The sequence below is a fragment of the Onychomys torridus genome, chromosome 15 (genome assembly GCF_903995425.1).
Source record: "Onychomys torridus chromosome 15, mOncTor1.1, whole genome shotgun sequence".
NCBI classification, from domain to species: Eukaryota; Metazoa; Chordata; class Mammalia; order Rodentia; family Cricetidae; genus Onychomys; species Onychomys torridus.
In genome coordinates this window covers 60,201,453-60,222,750 of record NC_050457.1, presented here as the reverse complement: position 1 = coordinate 60,222,750, position 21,298 = coordinate 60,201,453, and the positions used below count along the sequence as shown (strand labels likewise).

The following is a 21,298-nucleotide window of genomic DNA, read 5'->3' as shown; positions in this document are numbered from 1 at the left end:
GACATCTTGATCATGTAGTATTTTCTTTTACAGAGAGAGAGAGAGAGAGAGAGAGAGAGAGAGAGAGAGAGAGTAAGAGGGGGAGGGAAAGACACTTCCCTAAGAAAAACTTTAATATAGGGCTTTAGTCATATCCATAATACCATCTCTCCAGATTTAATATCCTTTTCACACAGATAAATGATAGATAGAAAAATAGATGGAAGAAATATTTATCATAGATAATCTATACATATATATGTAGATATATATAGATAATTAGATACAGAGACAAAACACATACATAGACATATTCACATATTTCTACATATTAGACAATGATAGAGGATAGTTAAACTATCCTTACGTATAGTCCTTAGAAAAAGAACATGATGGATGGGTTTTTGATCATAAAGTGCCCTGAAACCACATATTCTGACTACTCCAAGGAGACATCAGAGTAATCTCTTTTTAAAAGAGTTTTCTGGTAGGAAACAAAAGGTGTTTGTTAAAATAGAGCCTCTGGACACACAAGCTGATTCTTCATTATTTTCCCCGCATATAAGGAAAGGAAGGTGAAATTTAATAAATTTTACTTTTCCCAAAGTTCAAATCTTTAAGGTATAACAAGTTCACATTTAATTTAATAATGAATAATCAAAAAATGGCAGTAATTTAAAGAATTACCAGATTTTTATTGATTTGAAATTTTTATTAGAGGTAAAATAACCTTAATGCAGTGGGACATTTGAAAACTTAAAAACAACCCAACATACAAAATTTTAGTTTATTTATTCTAATGTTTCAAATACCCAAATGACATTATTTGTTAGTAGCTAAATAGTACTTTATCATTTACTATTTCAGACTCTGAAGAAAGCAGCGGCTATCTTAGCTGTCATAGTTATATTCTGTACCTATGGAAAATTGAGGCTACTATGCTGCTATTTTGTTATCTTCACATCCATCCATCTACCACTCATTTATGTGAGCCTAGCATTGTTCATGTTTTCTTAAATGAGGATATCTAATGCAGGAAAATAAGTATGCTCATGTGTATTTATGTCTGGATTTAAAACTTAAAGGACAAACCCACAGGAGGCCGTTATACAGACTTCCTTGACAATATTGGCAACATACCTGACCTGGTTTGGCATTTTCACATACAGCTGTCTCATAGGGCACAGATATTTCTGGAGGAAATTCATTGACATCTAGGACATTAATCAGTATGTTGACCTTGCTGGTTAATAATGGGTTACCTGTTGAAAACATAAAAAAGATAATACTACTAAACATGGATATTGTGTCTCCAAAATCCAGTTTTGTTCCCAATTATATTTGATATAAAATGGAAATAGTCTATTATAAGAAACTGCAAGAGAGTAACTGCAAAACAACCCCTAGGATGAATAAGAGAGGTATTGATGCAAATCTGATAGATCAGGAGGAAGACACATTAGTGGGTAGGAGTAACTATGTACTGACGTGTTGTCAAGTTGTGGGGCTTTGCTCCTAGAATGATTTAACCACCTCTTTAGTTTACTGAGCTTGTCTTATCCAATGTTGATATTTATTTTATTAAACAAAATATAGTTTTCTGTGTTGCTTCAATATAATCAGAAGTTTTATTAAGTGGAATATTCATAATATATAAATAAATATCTCAAATTCATATTTGATGTCAAAAATTAGTGGTACAGATTTAAATAAAATAGACTCAAGGGGTTGATTTTGGGAGGCCAGAGTCATCCTTAAATTATGTCGGGAACTAATAATAAACCAATTATTGATAAAGGCTCATTTAACCCTTCATGCCCCCACCAATATCTTTGGAGCAAGGAAGCACTGTCTGATGTGAAGTATAAATTTTATCCCCAGCCAATGTTTTTATTATTTGGCTTCATGTCCTGTGTTGAAGAAGACTGGAAATGATTTATTACAGGACAAAAATGCAATGCACAAAATATGTTTTAAAGCTACTTTAGAAAATGATTTTCTAAAGTAGATTTTACAGCTGGATAAAACTGCCTCAAATGTTTTTGTGGTCACCAGACTAGGTCAGATCAGGCTTATAAACCAAAAGCTGTGGAGCCCCCAACTGGATCAGGCCCTCTGGATAAGTGAGACAATTGAATAGCTTGAACTGTTTGGGAGGCACCCAGGCAGTAGAACTGGACGCGTCCTTAGTGCATGAGCTGGCTGTTTGGAACCTTGGGCTTACACAGGGACACTTTGCTCAGCCTGGAAGGAGGGGACTGGAGCTGCCTGTACTGAATCCACCAGGTTTAAATGAATCTCCAGGGGAGTCTTGGCCCTGGAGGAGATGGGGATGGAGCTGAGGGGCTGGGGGGAAGGTGGGGCACAACAGAAATATGCACAACAGAAAAGAAAAAGGTTTTGTGGTCTTATACAGAGTACAGAGCTAAAAGAATCAAGAGATAAATACAAATACAGATTTACAAAACCCCAGCAACAGGCTTATCCCACCATATTTACTCAATCATCTTTTTTAACAAACTGAAATCTTCTGCAATTTGAAGATTCTTAGTACTTAGCTGTAAACCTTTGAAACACACACTAGAAGTCTTAACTACTGAATGATTAATGTATAAGTGAAACTTAATCACACAGGCATACTAGCACAAATAGGAAAAAATAAATGAAGATAAGATTATTCTATTATATGGGTTGTGAATGGGAGATATACTGATATGTTGGAGAATGATTCAGAAATATATATTATGTGAAATTATATTTAGGTGCATTATTTATTTGAAAAGACATAATTGAATTTTGACAACAAATTTTATCCTTAGTTTCCCATTACTGATTGAAATTCTTCATATGAAACACCTTGTATTAATAGTTTACAATTCATAGAATTGCTGCATAAATGCAATGCATTATAGAAATGTTTAATGAACTTTGTAAATTATAATTAATCCCATTGCTAAAATGACATAATAAACATCACTAAATCTGTTTACTTGATATTTGTTATTTGAATAGTGTAACTGTATATATAAAACTCATTAAATAAGTAAAACTAAGTTTTATTTTCTAAAGATACTAGAAATCAACAATACTTACAAAAGAGTGGCCTCTTACACAGTAATGTTTAGTGTGTAGTGATGATCTAATACACATTGCTCAGGTGATGTCAGACTCACAGCCTACACAATATAAGCAATATTAAGAGTTTTTCTTTGTATATAAAATTCTGAAGATTGGTAGTATAGACCTCTCTAAAACTTACAAATGGGAAGTACAAGGACAAAGTTTTAGATCAAGGTTTCTTAAACAATTTTAATTATATATATAACATTTTGACTATTATGCTATGTAATGTAGTGAGCTAGTCCACAAAACTAAGTACTAATAAAATTCATGAAAAGTAACACCCCAGTTCAGTTCTTCACTGAATGATGTGAGGCTAAGACTCTGCTTTCTGTGTTGTCTGCTAAGTGAAGTTCAAGTGAAGCCCATGATTCATACTTTATTAAGTTTCTGTAAAGTTGAGTTGTCTTTGACAGGAAACCAATTTCCTCAATTAACTGCATTCATCTCAAAAATTTACTTTCATAATTTATAAAAATAGTTATTTAAATGTACAAAACTTAACTTTAATGCACCACAATTTTGCCACAAATTGGTAGATTGCTATGGTTTATATGCCTGAAATTAACACCCATTTCCGTACCTAAATTTTTGCAAAAATATCATCAATGTTATCTTGTTGTTAATTGTCTTTCTCCGAAGGACATTTTTATTTTATTTTTTTACATTTTAACTAAGTCAAATCTTTGTTGTGTGAAATTATTCCGTGCACTGTAGGATATCAAGATTTTCCAAAATTAAATGTCACAAAACATCATTATAAATATCAGAAAATGGATGTTCAATCAAGGAAAAAGTAATGTAATAACCACAATCTCACAGCATTGAAGTGAGTAATGGGTTCATTAACTTAATTTAGCATCCTTTCTTCTATTGCTTATGATTAATTTATTTGATAGTATTATAATACTATACAAAGCTCACTTTTAATTCTTAAGTGCCAACTGTAGAAACAAAGACATCTCTTTAACAACTACTTTTCTAAAATAAATATGAAATATTTTGTCATATAACTTATTAGAATAATATAGAGTTCTTTCATTTAGAAATATAATTTATTATAGTGTATTGAAAATAAAATTACCTATTTACTGAGTCATCTTAACCATATTTGGGACAAATATGACAAATTTCTTTATCTCTAATTTATCATGAAGACTTTGATGAAAATACTTATTAGTAAAACCACATGTAATTTATGTAGTTTTGGAAGCTTTTAAACAATTTATATTGTGAAGCTAGCCTATGAGCACTTATGGAATCATAATATCTTTGAAAATCCAGGAGAAGTGATATTTCATAACTAAAGATAAACAAACAAATAAATAAATAAATAAATAAGCCAAGGAGTTTTGTTGTAGAAAATAAAAAAAATATATATATATATATATATATATATATATATATATATATATATATTGTGCTATCAATTATACTAAGTATGTGGACATAAAACGTGAAAATCACAACACTGCCATGGTCTTAAAAATAGGAAGATGGAAGAATAATAGGACAGGATGTTAATCAGTAGAAGATATAAAGAAGCCGTTTAGATAATAAAACATTATTTTAAATAACTAAAATAAAGATGAAAGTATGAGGAAGAAATTCAGAGATGAAAATTCAGCTTAGTATTTCATCATACCATAAAGCTTGCTACACAGATCAATCTCTCCAATAATAAACTTTTACCCATTGAGGTGCCTGTCTCTATTGATACACTTCCTCCCCCATTTTTACACGAACCTCTTCCCTCCAATAATACCACCAGCCCCAGGAACTCTCCATTATCTTTCCAAGTTTATGAGTTCATTTCTTTCAGATCCCACATATGAATGACTTTAGCAATGAGGTTTATTGCTTCTAAGTCTTTTTGACTATATTAAAGATAAAGCCATATAGAATCATACATTATAATGATTTACTGAAATTTATCAATGGATGTTTTACAGTTGGGTTATTTGTTGCCTACTCTCAATTATTTATATTCTAGTTTCCCCTTTATTGCTGTGATATCATGTTGGCCAAAAAGCAACATACAAGCTTTTCTCCTTTGCTTTTAGTTGTGGTGATAAACATCATGACCTACAACAACTTGAATTGGAAAAGGGTTTGCTGTCAGCTGTCCTGGTAGCAGTCTGACACAGAGAGAATTCAAGGGAAGAACTGAAAAGGGAGACATATAGCAGAGACCATGGAATAATGCTCCTTACTGGTTTGCTCAGTTTTCTTTATTACTTAACCCAGGATCAACGGCCAAGGGATGTTACTGTCAACAGTGGGCAAGGTCCTCCTACATCAGTTATCAAATAACATGTCCCCTCATACATGCCAAAAGGTCAATGTCATCTTGGTAATTACTCAGTTGGGGTTTGCTGCTACAAGGTGAGAATGCAAAAGAGATTCTACATAGCTACTTGCAGAAAAGAAAAGAAATTTAGAAAATGTTAGACAAGGTAATATAAAATCAAATATAAATATAAATAACATATAAAACAAACTGATACTAATTTAACATCTAAAGTAATGATGGTATTAGACCTCAATATCCAGTAAAATTTGAATCAATATAGATAGCTGTGGTGATTGATTCTACTTTTTGTTTTGTTTTGTTTTTCCATACTTATGTTCATAATAGTGTACAAGGACAACTTGGACTGTGGTTAAAAATATTTTCCATTAGGATAATTCAAGAATTTACTTATGATGTGTATATATAGAAAATATTTCTAGAAACATTTTAAGATTGCCTTCAGTACATACAGACATTTGATTTTATAATAATGTCTCTGAAAAGTGCAGATAAGGTTACTTGGTGGGTAAAGTTGCTTACTGCCAATACTAATGACCCAAGTTTTAAGGACAAGGAAGGAAGCAACTTCTAAAAGCTGTCTTCTGACTTCCACACAGAGATGTGGCACACTCCTCCCAAAAGTAAACAAATAGAAAAAATACCCCTGAGTATGATACAATTATGGTTATGACATTGAGGAATACTAGTAAGAAGAAAACACCATAAAAAGATATGATTTCTCCATTTATGAAGAAATATCTTACCTTTTTCTATAAAATATTGATGTTTAGTTCACTGGGTATGCCTTTCATTGAGATCTGTAGTCCTGGTTTGGTTTGATTATTATTAGTTGTGTGATACTAGGCTACCAACATACTACCTCAGAGTATCCATCACCTGACTTCTACATTGTGGGCAAAACCATACACTTATTTTAGGGAATAAAATGTGTTATATGGTTATTAGAACAGTTTAGCTAAAAAGTTATTTATTCTGTTGCTTATTATTCTAATATAGTATGTTTATGTTGTGGGAGAGAATATTATTATGCTTCAGATTTATACATTCAGAAATACACATTTCAGAAAATTCTGTCAAAAGAATTGGCTGTTATTTAAACGCTTTATAATCCATTTTCCATTCAGTGATCAGTCATAACCTTTACACATTCCTCTATATCTTTGTCTAACTAAATACAAACTACCTAGAATTTAGCAAATTTTCACAATTTAGCTTACTAAATCTTTACTTCAGCTATTTTTTATCTATCCATAAACTGGAATGTCCTTGAATAGAAATTACTCTTACATTTCTCATATCTACAACAATTAACAGTTTTCTGAACATGGTCCTCTCCACAGCTAATAAAAGTATAAATTTATTTCATTTTGAATCTTAATTACATATTTTAAATTTAAAATTTGATTTGGGATGGTATAAAAACTAATAGCATCAAAAGTAAAGGAGTCAGTAAGACAACATAAAATATCTCTTGAAATAATAAAATTTTTTTATGTATCAAGTGTTAAAGCATAATCTTATGCTTACAGGTAAAAAAGGCCCAAAAAAGCATTAGGTGAGGCATTTCAGTGGTACTTTACTTATTACAGAATGATTTGACTTCATCCATTGGACACTTCATGGACAAACTTAATGACTCTATATGATTTGAGAAGTAGCCTCATTGGCTGAAACTAGAGTGACTTCTCTATGATGTACTGTTTGATCAGGAAAGTTATGAAAGTAATTGTTTTTTAGCGTAAAATATGCTCTGCTCTATGGGATTTTCAGTTCAGACTTTATCTTTTCACTTAAATTTGCATTTTCACTAAATGGAGCCTTTGATAGTCAGTCTTGAGTTCACAACAAAGTTCTCAGGACTGAAACAGAATATAACCAGGTTCTCCACCAGAATATCATATGAATATACATTAGCCTACTTCCTGATAGAGTCCTTGTTCCACTCTGAAGCCTGATGAGCCGAGTCTCTAATGTTTGTGCTTCTTTCACATTTGTCTTCAAATCCCACCACACTTTGCCCAATAAACTCAGCATTAAAGCATTTTGCCCTCCATCCAAATGCTCCATCAGTCTTTGTGCAAATGAGTTCCAAAGAACTAAGAACCACATGTTTAGGTTTTACTGCAGCAATGGTATCACTTCTAGATGTCAATTTTTGGTTTCTGTTACTTTTCCAGAGTCTTGTAGAAACACTCTTACAATGCAGTTTTAGGAAGGAAGGGATTACTCTGGCTCACAATTCAAGACTACACACTATCCCGGAATAGCAGTCATTACAGCAGGAGCTTGAGGAAGCTGTTCACATGGTATCAACAGCCAGGAATCTGAGATTAAAAGCATGTTCATGCTCAGCTAGATTTCTCTTTTTAATATAGCGTTCAACCACGTGAGCTGCTGCTGCCCAATCTGAGAGTGAATCTTCCAAACTCAAAAGACTAGGTCATTTTAATAACCAGTCACAGAGTGAGATATTTCAAGAATTTAGTATGATTTACATAATCCCTTGTGGGTTTGAATTGATATGTACCTTTTGGGTGATAATAGATCCTATCTAATTGGTAATCAATATTATCACAATTCACAATCAAGAATTAGGGAAGACTCAGAATAATAAAATTAGCTGGTGTGTAATTGTGATCTAGAGAATTGATTTGACAGTATATTTTTTCAAAAGAAATTGTTAAAGGTAAAGAAAACTGAGGACTAAAGAAGAGTTCAGATAATGAAATTCTTTTTGCAGAAAATAAGACTTGCATTTGCTCTTAAGCAGCTATGTACTAAGGAAAGTGTGGTAGTTCACCTGTCTGGGGCTTAAAGTTGAGCTAAACTAGTCTAATGAGTATGCCGGAGCTTCCCAACAAATCTTGTGCAAAACAGCCATAGGGACATCCCCCAAGTTGTGACACCTGAGACAGCCCTTTGGCTTCCTGAAACATTTGAACACATATAAACATATTCTGCCACTCACACGTACATACACACATGTACACACTCCTGCACATATGCTAACACAGTTAAAAACATAAACAAAACTCTTCCATAGTTACACCCACACTGAGTTGATGGAGAAACACCCCTGAATAAAATAAATGTTTGTAGTTCTTTCTTTAAAATTTAAAATGTGAAATTAATATCTAAAGTGTAATAAGTTTCTGCCAGATGCTCAAAGTAATATAAGGAAGTAAAATAATAAAAAAAAAAAAAGTAAAAGGTATCCCAAAGGGACTTCTCAAAATTCATAAAAGACCACAGAGACAGGAGGTATTTCTCATAAATACACTCATGCTAACAACTAAATATTAAATATTCTCACTTTGTAATTGAGATAGACGTGTCACATATTGGAGTGCATTATCAAACAGATAAGTTCTACTTTCACTCATGGTCTAGAAATTTCTCTTCTATGCCACAAGCAAACCTAAAGAATTCCAAAGCAATCTACACATTCTAAGCAATGTACTCAAAAAGTCCACTTAAAAATTTAATATGATCCACACTCTTCTTAATATATGTTCTCATGAAATAGGAGGAAAAGGTAAAATGACAAATTTTAAAAAGGTTTTCGCAAAATTCAGAAAATATTTCATAATAGATGATTTCACATGCTTATTTTTCTTCTTCCCTAACTTACATAACTCCGAATAATATAGATACAAGGAATATCTGTGGAAGAGAAGTTGACACTTCTGCAAACTCTGGAAACTATTTAATAAAAAGGGGTGAGGTTACACAATGAAAATCACTTCTAGGTATTCATGCAGTCTTGCACACAGGGCTCTCTGGCAGCTGTCACAATTTCTCTGGACTTATGCTATGAGGAATAGGAACAGGTTTCTGAGTTTCCCCGGGAGACTACTCAGCTGTCAGTCCTAAAATAAAAAACACCCCAGCAGGGACTCGTTTGAGAGTGTTAAATCCACAGAACTGCAGTATAACATAGATTCTGCCCAGGCCATACTTACTAACTTTACTTGCAATTATGGAGAAATTATACTGTGCAGTGCTTTCTCTGTCTAGCAATTCACTTGTGGCGATGGTTCCTTCAGTTCCATCGACTGTAAAGTAGCTGTCCCCATTACTCTTCCAATCGATGAAGTACCTGTATGTGAAAGGGGAGATGGAAATGTGCAATGATTACACATGAATCATAATGGCAGTTAGGCTAACTTGACACAGTTACTTATTTTTCACCCTGTAGCTATTACCCACCTTGCAATAAAGAAGAGTGTAAACGACGGCTCCTTTATTGTAAAGTCAGTATGCTCAAGGGGAGACGGGAAATAATGAAAGATTTAATACTCTTGCTGTTCATATTATTTTAGGGTCTTGACACTTTGAAAGCTCAGCAGAGACGGAAATTCTAAAGCTGACCATGGTTTTCCTTAACCTACTGAATATTAAAACTCTCTCAAGTAGTAAAAGAATTCCTCAATGAGACCAGTGGGAAAGGTGAAGGATGGAGAGAGATTTCTGAAAACTACTAAAACTCCAGGCAGAACTGACACAGCCTTTGTGTTTCCTTGAGAGGAGAAAAAGATAATAGTACAGGAAACAAACAAAAGTAACTGAAATTTTGGGGATTCATCAAAATTATTTACTCTTAATTAGTTATATCTTTGTAACTTTTAAATTTTCAAACATCCTGTCTTCTTTGCAATAGGTAGCAGAAAACCCAAGAATATGAATAATAAAAGAGAGATTAAATTTTATTAAATATTCAGATTATGAGAAACACTTGGGATGATAAAGATATTCTTCATCACATTATCAAAATAATATTTTTTACAGTGTTGCGGTAAGATCGTTGAGCCGTGAACATGCTAGGACAATGCTGACAGTGAGCTACACACAGAGGGAAACCAAGAATTATAAAAGGTTAAAAGCCAACCTTGGCTCCATAACTATCAACATTAACTTCTTTGTCTCCATAATTGTCCACACTGAACGTTATTATTCTTTTTATATAGCATATGAAGAAACCAAAGCTCAGAATATGAAAAAATGCCTGGGTTTATGGACCAGTTTAATGATATTTGTCACATAACCATCACTATTTTGTATTTGCAACTTGGAATAGAATGCTGTCTTGGAAAGCTACTGTGCTAATAAGGAGGCACAAGGTGCAGTATCCTTCCCAGGTATTTTGGACCCTATGAACCCCATAGAACTTATTAAAGATATGAGTCAAGGCAAACAATATTTTTCCACTTGACCCACTGAACATTTCCACGCCACAAATGAGTAATTATTTTAATCATGAGAAGTTAGTGAATATGTACACCTATTTATTAGGTTATTATTTTGAGAAATTCATGTGATTCTTTTCATTGCTCTGAGAGATCAAATCCAGCTTGCCATTACAAATGAGATGTATAAGCTTAACATATATAGCTTTTAGTAACTGATCTGGCAACAAGTTGTTATTATTGTTGCAAGGTCGGAACCATGCTGTTAATCTGCTTTTGATATCTTAGCTTCTGATTCATGGTGTAAGAAATCATTGAAGACTAATAATTTCAATGTAACGGCTCTTTCTATAGGAACACTTCCAAAAATAAAAAAGCAGTTACAGTGCACTTAAAAGTTAAGGAGCAATTGAAATAATCTTATTGTGTCCTTTCTATTGTAAGCCCTTTTCTAAATAGGAAAATACTTTGTCACAATATTCTTTTTCTTGGCACTTCAACTAAACATATGGCAGACTCAAAGAGAAAATTGCAATTTAGCCTCATTAGCTAATATTTTGAGTTACCATTGATTCATAACTGACAAGTGTCTACTACACACTAAACACCATGCTAGTGGTTAACTGTATAAAATGAAATATAATGCTCACCACTGATGGATGTGGAGAGACAATTATCTCTATGATCTCACCACCTGATAGATGATCAGAAAAGGCCTTGCAATTGTGCCAAAGAAAAATACCTGTATAAAATCTAATGCCCGAAGAAGAAAATCTCCCAGACCTGATGATTGGATGGCCCTAGAAGGCTGTGCAGAAATGATCCAGGGAAAGACTAGCAATCACAGACAAGAGGGGAAGAACCTATTTTAGGTAGCTGCATTAGCAGTAGAAACCCTCAGAAATAGCTATAGAAAAGCTATGCTGTTAGCTATTATCATAGAAAGACAGAATGGCACAATACCAAAAGCAATTTAGTTCCTGGATAATTTGCATGTTATAATAAGAAGTGGAGTCTATATGTGATAAGTAATTCATTATTAAGTGGATTACTAAAGTACCAACTAAACAACAATTGCTTTGAAAGCCACATATTGGAGCATTCAAACAAGACATCATTGTTAAGTAAGCAATTTTGCCTTCCAGAATCTTCCAAAAGACAGAGTAGTCTGGACAGCATGGCTGGATTTCATTTCAAGGAGCTTTGAGCACTGGTTACCATAAGAAGAAGGGGTATGTCATTCAAAGGAGAGAAGATGCAAACACTCACTAGGTGATTAGGATTTGGTAAAGATACAGAGTTAGAGTGACTTGTTATATCGAAGTGCACAGGGGAAAGGAGTAAAGAGTCAAGTCTGTGTTCATGCATGTTTCAGGAAAACAAAACAAAGGCTTATATTCTATAGGTGCCTAAGATGAAAAAGAGTTTCTCTAGGAAATGGCTAAGATCAGGAGTAATTTTTCAGCTCCTACAGTATTTTCTTCTTGTGCCAAATAGGAATTTAATTATCCTACACTTACTGTTACAGTTGTTATAGAAAATACAAATTAATAATTTAATATCTTAAATAGTTTTATGTTTTAAATGAGATATTCTTAAAGTCTTGGTTATTTGAATATTTGGTTCCATATTGGCAGAGCTGTTTGGGTTGGTTTAGGAGACACAGTCTTGATGGAGGAAGTTTGTCATTCTTGTTGAACTATAATCATTCTAAACCCACATGTCATTCCAAATTCAGTCTTTCTCTGTGTCCTGCCAATGGTTTGAAGATGTGAGCTACCAGCTTAATGCTGCAGCCACCACACTTACCTAGTGAACCAATTTCCCACAAGGAAGGTGATGATCTCCTCTTATCTATCAGGAATCTTAAACCCAAATCCACCTTTCAGTCTGTAAGTCACATTGGCCAAGTTCTTCTACCAAAACAATGGAAAAGTAACTAATACTAACAATCTGAGCTGTTCTAAACTCCAGTAGTTTAAGGAGATTTTTATTAATACTCAGATATTTAAAAAAAAAAAACTGATGTGAAAAGATTATTCAGGAAATTTTTAATTAAGTGACATGGAATCATGATAGTGGGCAAGAATAAAATAATGTTTATCTGGAAAACATAAAAGAGACTGAATCTTTTACCATGGTTAAAAATATTAGTTACTACATTGTCCTTGGTCCATGATACATATCAACCATTCTCTAACTTGATGTACAAGAACCATTAATTTATTTTGTTTTCAAAATACTTTCAAAATTTCAAAAAAGTTGTATAAATATTATCATAAATGTTATAACTTCCTTCAGAACTATAAAATATTAACTTAGAAATTATAATACTTGCAAAAATACATGCATATAAACTGATATTTGGAAGATACATTTGAGAACACTTTACAGAAACCATGCCTCTTAAGCTCAAAATACTTAAACATGTTGCTCCAATAGCAAAGACAATGAGTTTGTTCCAATAATTGTAATTATAATGGACATGTTCATGTGTATACAAAGGAACATGTCCCTGTGGGTTTTTTTGTGTGTGTTTGTTTGTTTGGTGTGTGTGTGTGTGTGTTTGTGTGTGTATGTGTGTGTGAAACATATATACTGTTCTTCCACAGGAGCTGTCCAAATATTTTGAGACAGACTCTCTGTTTCATTGACCTAGAAAGTTGCCAAATAGTGTAGGTTGTCTGGGTGGTGAGCACCAGGGATACATCTATTTCTTCCTCCACAATCACTTGCCATCACACCTGGATTTTTATTATTTTTGTTAACCTGAACTACTGAGCTTATTTTCAGGTCTTTGTGACTGCAAGCCAAGCACTTTACTGAAGAATATGCCTCTGATGCCCTCATTTCCTGCTTTTCTCTGTTTGTCTTCTAATGCTTTTGTTTGCATTGAATATTTTAAATGCTATATAAATGCCTCCAATATGATTTTCATAGCTTATCTGAGTTATCTTTTAATATCTACTCTAAATTTTATCATGTGCATTCATCTGATTTGAATTCATTTTAAGTTCAGAAAATTATAAAAGTTGCACTAGTATTCAGTTAGGCATTCTGACATATTTAAGAGTTATTCACATATATTATGATATATTATAATTATATATCTCACAAGTAGAGCTAAGCTTTTTGTAATCATTTGGTCTTATAATTTACATCTATTAAAGCTGAGGGCAGTATTTGGGGACCAGCTACTGAGCTGTCTGTTCTTATGGATAATCATACACTGGGTACCCCATCTCAGCTACTGTCCTAGACAGGGTTTAGAGGAGCTACTTGTCTTCCTTCTTGCTCTCATGAGTCAAAAATTGTTGCTATGGATGTAAAGAGCAATCTTGGGGAGGAATACCACACATAGGAAGGAGTGAATGAGGAAAAAAGTTACAGATCTTGTTGTCCCAAACAGCAGGGATTTAGCTTCTGTTATTTGCAGTAAGTGGCTATAAGAATGTTGCTACTATGACCTCCCCAGATTGGTACAATAAACGTGCCTTGGATAGAGGTTGCTGCATGGAGAAAAGCCATCTGCCCTAAGTCACACCTGTCTGTGGTAGACTTTTATGTCATGGTAGATGGTAGATAACAGTGAATAGAATGAAGGTATAGATCTGAGGTCTAACCCCATAATCTGTTAGTAGCTTCAAAGGTTTTTAAAAGTTACACAATAACCCTTAGGGTGTAGTAGTAGAACCTGTACTTTGGAAGCAACCAATAGACTTAATTCATACTTATCAAAATGGCTACCCAGGGCTAGCAGAGTCATTAATTTTGTATGAGAGCATTCCAACACCACTATATTTATCCATCACAATCACTAACTATACTCTATTATATCCACAGGTAAGAACAGGCCTCACACTGCATCAAGGAAACATTTCTTCACAACAAACAGAGGCCATTACAGAAAGCTACAACCAATTGAAATACAGAGTTGTGGAGTGCAGTCACAATAGATATATCTACAAAACAGTTCTAACACCTAAGATTCAGGGGACATTGTGGAAAACGTGACAAGAGATTATAAGAGCCGGACAATAAAGGAGTCTTGTGATGCTGCCAGAAGTTACAACCATGAAGTCGCACCCACATGGCTTTCTAAATATGGACTCAACAAGGAAAACAACAATAGATATGCCAAAGCAGGGGAGAAGAAAGGAAAGGAGACCTGAATCTTACACAGATAATGACAGGTATATGAGGTATACTCAGAGTGGAATAAACAGTCTTCCACAAGAAAAAAACACATCAATTATTCAATAACAAATATCCATCCATGAAAACAAATATAAATAGCATTGAACATATTGAGCAGCTTATGTTTAGGAATATATATGTATGTAAATATATCCATGCATTTTGCAATTATTTTTTAAAAAAGAAGCCACAGATCTAAAAGACAGCAAGGAAAAGGGCATGGGATGGTTTGGAGGGAGAAAATGGAAGGGAGAAATGATGTAATTATATTGTGGTCTCAAAAATAAAGCAAAAAAGGAATAATATTTTAATTGTTTTTTCTGTAATAAGAAGTTGTTTATATATTGTATAATCTCAGGAAATTTTCTGGAAACAGTAGACAAATGCTTTTTATTAAACATTGTTGTTACTATCTATGCTTGTTTATCCTGGACAGTTGTCTGGAGTTTCACTTTTGCCATTTATTAAATGACATCTCCATCACTCTTTTTAACAGTATCAAAATTTTTTGATTTAAGAGTTTCTGTATATTATTCTTCAATAATTATTCACTTCTTTATAAATCTTTATAATGTGCCAATCTTTCTTTGATGACCAGAGTATTCAGATAATACATAGATCCTGGGCAGTGTATTATAGTTTATATTGATCTGTGCATGTGATGTTTTTTGTCCACTGACATCTTAATTATTTTAAGGCAGAAGCTAGCGTTGTTTATATTGAGTAGCTAAGCTTTTTTTTTTTTTTTTTTTTTTTTTGCACAAAACACCTGGTGCATAAATTCTGTAATGAATTCAATGCACAGATACTATAGTTCTTGTCTGTGTGATAGGTAATTGTTTCTAATTAAGGCCCACATATTTAGAAATCTAAGAATATCATGTTAGAGATTGGGAGTTGGTTCCATTTGTCTAGTGCATCACAAGTTTCAATAACTGAGCTTCATGAAATATAAGAACATGAGGAGTGTGCTTGTAATTCTAACAATGGCAAGCTGGGAGGTAGAGACAGGTAGATCCCTAGAGTCTCTCGGATAGCTAATTGACTAACGTGAAGGATTTCACATTCATGGCATTTTAATTCTGGAGCATTATATAACTGTTATTCTTTTGCAATTATGTGTTGTTATCACCTATTCCTTATGTATTTAAAGATTGTTAGGTTTATTTTAGGTAAGTTGTCTCTTGGCTTCTCGATACACATGTGGAATTCCATATACATGTGTATATGCATAGCAATGCACATGTGAACACATACATGAAAACATATATGCTCTTATTTAGGGCAATCAGCTACCTCTGGTTGGTGACAACTTTCTCAAATTATAGAAAAAAATTTCATGCTTAGATGAATCTTGTTACCTAAATATTTATGAAATTGACCATTTTATTTATAAGTGCTTTCAGAAAACAACTTACAATGTTAAATAAATGGAAGTTTCACTTTATTCAGTGAATAAACATCCACATAAGATAGAATTAGCAGTGATTTTATATATTTATGAGAAAACAATTAAAAATTAAAGAATTTACATAATATCTGTATAAAGCAATTGGTTCTTCTGAGAGTTTACCAAGGTAGAATACCACTTATTTAGAGTTCCCAAAGCCTGAGACTCAATCCACAGCACCAAACACAGAAATACAACTAAATTACATACTTTAATGTTCTCTAAGTCTTCCTAGGTGTAGATGTAAACATGTGAAGCAGAATAAAGTATCTACACATCTTAGGTCACAAGTTTTCTCTATTACTTTAGTGTAACAACCATATGCAATGTGGTATAATTTTGACTGAATGGAATAAAGCACAAAGAATAATTGTTTTGTTCACATGTGGTATAATTAGTGTCGTATCATTCCTTACAATGTCTATTTTCCTTGTCTCCTATGTAATAGAGGAAATAACTATAGCCTTCACTGATTTGTGAAATGCAAGACAGGAAGTTATAAAAATGAAATGAGATAAATAAGTTGCATAAGTATAGAATTATTCTGATAAAGTTACATGCATATTTTCCACTTCTTTAATCTTTACTTTATATATTTTATAATCTTTGTAAATTTGTTTATTGTTATTTATATGATATCATTTGTTGAATGACAAAAATAATTTACATTTCACAAGTTTATTCTTTTTTATTATTATTATATTTGTTTTTTAATTTTACACATCAGCCATGAGTTCCCTGTCCTCCCCCTTCCTGCCTCCACCTTCCCCCCATCCCCTCCCCTCCATTCCCATCTCCTCCAGATTCACAAGTTTATTCTTAATTCAGGCATTAAACTATGGAAAACATCAACCTGCACTTTAAGGAAGCGGGACTACAAACATCTCACACGAACCTTTGCAGTTTTAAACTTTGGTGTACAAACCAGGAGCACAAGGACTCAGGCTGTGTTAAACACAGTGCTTGTTTGCCTCTTCACTGTTTCCTGCATCTCTGCTTTCCACTTCTTTCTCTGGATGATACCTGGGAAGCATGATTACTTCATGCTGCAATATGGCTGACCTTGAATTTTGGCTAAGCCAAACGTCCTCAGCATCATCCCATAGCTGATCAAGTGTAAAGCTGTAGGCCTACTCCCAGGTTCTAGTCTTTACCTGTTTCCCTTTATGTAACTCACTGAAGTATCTGCCTGACTAAAGTATCAGTATTCAACAATGTCCATTTTTTTAATATAATAATTGCTCGCTCGGTAGGAAAAAAACAAAATATCCGCACAGTATTGACAAGGGAAAAAAAAAAACTAAAATATCAGGATACTTGTACCTCTAGAGTATTGATTGTATTTTCAGGAACCAAAATTTTTAGTTTACCTTACATGTCTTGCTTTGGATGCTACAGTTTAACTTCAACCTGAAGGATCACCTCCTCAAATCATCCTTCACATAACATTTGTTTATGCCTAAGTGTCCCCTCATGTCATTACTTTCTGCTCTTTTAGGTTCAGAACTCTGCCCATTAGTTACTCAAACTTTAAATATGCCTGTGCTGTGATAGTTCTGGAACTTTCCCATTCTACCTAAAAAAGCATCTATTAATTTCCTTATAAAATCTAGTTTCCTTTCTAGTTTTGTAGACTGTCTCTAACTAACTAATGCTAATGTAATTTCTAGTGAAGATTTTTTTTTTAAATGTCTTCTTTAGTTGGAATATGCATGAAATTCCTTTTCCATGGGGAACATTCGTCAGTGGGAATACTGTCCTTTCCATAATTTTTAAAAGCATAAAGAATTTATTACTTTAGCTTTCTACTGATAACTAATTATTATAATGTTCTGCAACATCACAAATGACCTATTATAATGCCATGTCACTATTAATTCTAATTTTTCATATGATTTCAGTAAGCATAACATAGAAGATAAATAAGGCCACACATGAAGAGTAGTGAGAGATAATTACAGAAAGTTTCAATTAAAAATGAGTGGATTAATCACTGTATTTTCACTATGAGGATCTCATTGAGTAGTGATAATGACAAGAGTTTTGGAACTTGGTCCCTGGAAGCATGCCTTTGGGGTGATTTCTTGCCCTGGCTTCTTCCTATGTGCTCATTCTGTGCATCTTGTACAAAGAGAGGTCAAGATGCTCTTTCATGTTAAGATTTTGCTGCTATGACACTTCCAAGTTCTTGGGGCCAAAGAAGCATTGACTTTAACTTCTGAAACTCTGAGGCAGAATAAATATTAAACCCCTTGAGTTATTTCTTTTTGGTATTTTGTCACAGCAATAAACATAGCTATTTTAATATTATTATTATTTTACATTTAAATTAATCAATATAAAAATTGTATTTAAAAAATTTTAAACTGTGTGTACATACATACACACAAAAACATTCAAGTAAGCTTGGGAATAAGACTTTTGTACAAAAGCAATTTTATAATTATACAGTGAAGAGAAAGAGCTGTTAAATATGTACTTTCTCAGCACTTCAAGGTATAGCAATAACCTGAGATTTCAGAAGGTAAAATGTAAATACAATCAGTTCAGACTAATGATTTGGACTATAATCACTTTAGCCTGCTCTCATCTGGTCGTGGGAATAGGTTGACATAAATCATATCAGGATAACCTCAAAAGTAAATCATCAAGGCAGTCATTAGATCCCCTAATAGGAAAATATGAAAGTTTGAAAATGAAAAGTTTGGCTTTCTAGTTTCAATCTTCATCAAAATGTGTAGATTTGCATCAGTAGGCCATTGAATCTTCCTATAAACAATTAGCTTGACTGAATCGTTTAAGAAGTTAGAAGCCATATTTTAAAACAAGAATATAAATTTTGGTTTTTACTCCATCTTGATGAATGGTATTAATTTCACAGTTAAACTTGACATTTTTCAGATTATTTATGTTTCTGACAAGGTGAGATCATGTAAATGTGAATAAAGAATTTAAATACTTCCAATACTTACAAGTATGCAGTACACACCAAAGATAGTGTTTTACTGTCTCTATTGATACAATAGTCATTTATTTAATAAACTGTTGAAAATTATTAATTTAAAAATGAAATATAGGTTCTAAAAAGCCCCCTTATGCACCAGGGATGCATTCTGATTTTACTGCAAGGGTACCCCCCAAGCAGATTAAGCTACAGAATTGTCTCATCATGCAGAGGACCTAGTCCAGTCCTATGCAGGCTCCACAGTTATTGATCCAACTTTCATGAGTTCCCACTAATTTGGTTTGGTAGTCTTTGCAGGTTTCCCCATCATGATCCTGATGCACTTGCTCAGAGAATCCCTCCCCTCTCTCTCCTACTGGACTTCTGGACTTCTGCCTGGAGTTTGGGTGTGGATCGCTGCATATTCCTCCATCAGTCATTGGAGAAAAGTTCTGTGATGACAGTTAGGGTATTCACTGATCTGATGGGACACCTTGTGCAGCCCTTAAGGCAGCGGGAAGGGCTTGGACTTCCTTCTACTGGATATGCCTCCCCATGGGAGACCTTGCCTTATTGTGGGGGTGGGTGGGAGTGGGGAGTGGGTTGGGGGGAGGCTGGGAGGTCTGGAGGAGGGAAGAGGGGGATCATTGATTGGTGTATAAAATGAATGAAAAAATTCTTAATAAAAAATAAAACAACAACAAAAAAGAAATATAAAGCAAATAAAATTTTAGAAAAATGTTCTGTGGTTGTTTGAATAAGAATGTTCTCTGTAGATTCAGGTATTTGAACTTTGTCTCCAGTTGGTGGTCCTGTTTGGTGAATTTCAGGAGGAGTGGCCTTGAGGGAGAAGTTATATCACAGGAAATAGGTTTTGATGGCATATGGCCTCATTCTCTTCTAGTTTGTTCTCTTCATAATTCCTGTTGATGGTTGAGGATATGAGCTCTCAGCTCTCTGCTCTTGCTACCATGGATTCCTATGATGATAGAATTCTTACCTTCTGGATCCATAAGCAAAACCAAACTCCTTTTTTTCCATTAGTTGATTTTGATCATGGTGTTTTATCACAGCAACAGAAAAATAGTGATGTATACTCCAAACAAACTTAAGTAGCAGATGAACCATAAGTGCTACATTGGAATATGGAAATAATTGTTCAAAAATACTCCTATCCTTACTGAAGCCATCATTAGATATCATAAAAATGACTAGTCCCTCTTTAAATTAAGGTCAGGGAAATGTTTAAGAAATCTGAGCAATTTTCTCCAATGTAATCAATACAAATTAGATATTTTGAAGTCATTATATATTGATGGTCAGTTATTACCAATATAATTAAATTCTTAGTTATTTAATTTGTGTAAGGCCTAGTCTGAGATGCACATTTGTGTCCAGACCCAACCTGGAGCATCCCTAGAGCATCACCTGCTTATACTCTCAGCAGTCTCCAGGCTGCCTCTGTCACCCACTCTGTATGCAGGCCAGTCAGAGGAATACACAAGATGCTGGCCCAACCACACAAACTCATACTCCAAGCCAACACTTTAATAGCTGGTGTGGATGACTGATTGATAAATAAAACACTGATTGGCCAGTAGCCTGGCAGGAAGTATAGGCGGGACTAGCAGAGAGAAGAATGGGGAGAACAGAAAGGTGCAGAGGAGGAGACACCTGCCTCCCATCCAGGGAGCATCATCTAAAGGCAGCAGGTAAAGCCACAGAACACATGGCGACATATAAATTAACAGAAATGGGCTAATTATAAGAGTAAGAGCTAGACAATGGTAGACCTGAGCTAATTGCTGAGCAGTTTAAATAATGTAAGTGTCTGTATGTTTATTTTTAAGTGGGCTATGGGACTGCCAGGGCTTGGCAGGACCCAGAGAGAAAAACTCTAGCTACCAATAGCAGTTTTCCCACCATCCCAAGAAGATCCAGCTAATTTGTCCTGTTCACATATGTTTTTGCTTTGCCACTGAATTGGAATGATTCTTTTTCCTCCAATTCAGAATCAGCACAAATATCTGAAGACCAATTGACCTCCCAACTGGTTATTCATATCTGATCTGAAATTCATCACACTTGAGCAACAACAAAATAGATTG

General features: G+C 33.9%; 1 protein-coding gene across 2 annotated transcripts in view; it reads right to left on the bottom strand.

Moving 5' to 3' along the window:
* Positions 1-21,298, bottom strand: part of Cdh12 (cadherin 12) — a 684,197-nt gene that overhangs the window by 12,711 nt on the left and 650,188 nt on the right. For both annotated transcript variants that reach the window (XM_036206975.1, XM_036206976.1), the window contains 2 exons: positions 9,376-9,512; positions 1,120-1,241 (listed from right to left, as the gene is read on the bottom strand). In XM_036206975.1, coding sequence (XP_036062868.1) covers positions 1,120-1,241; positions 9,376-9,512 — 259 coding nt within the window. The remainder of the gene's footprint in view (positions 1-1,119; positions 1,242-9,375; positions 9,513-21,298) is intronic.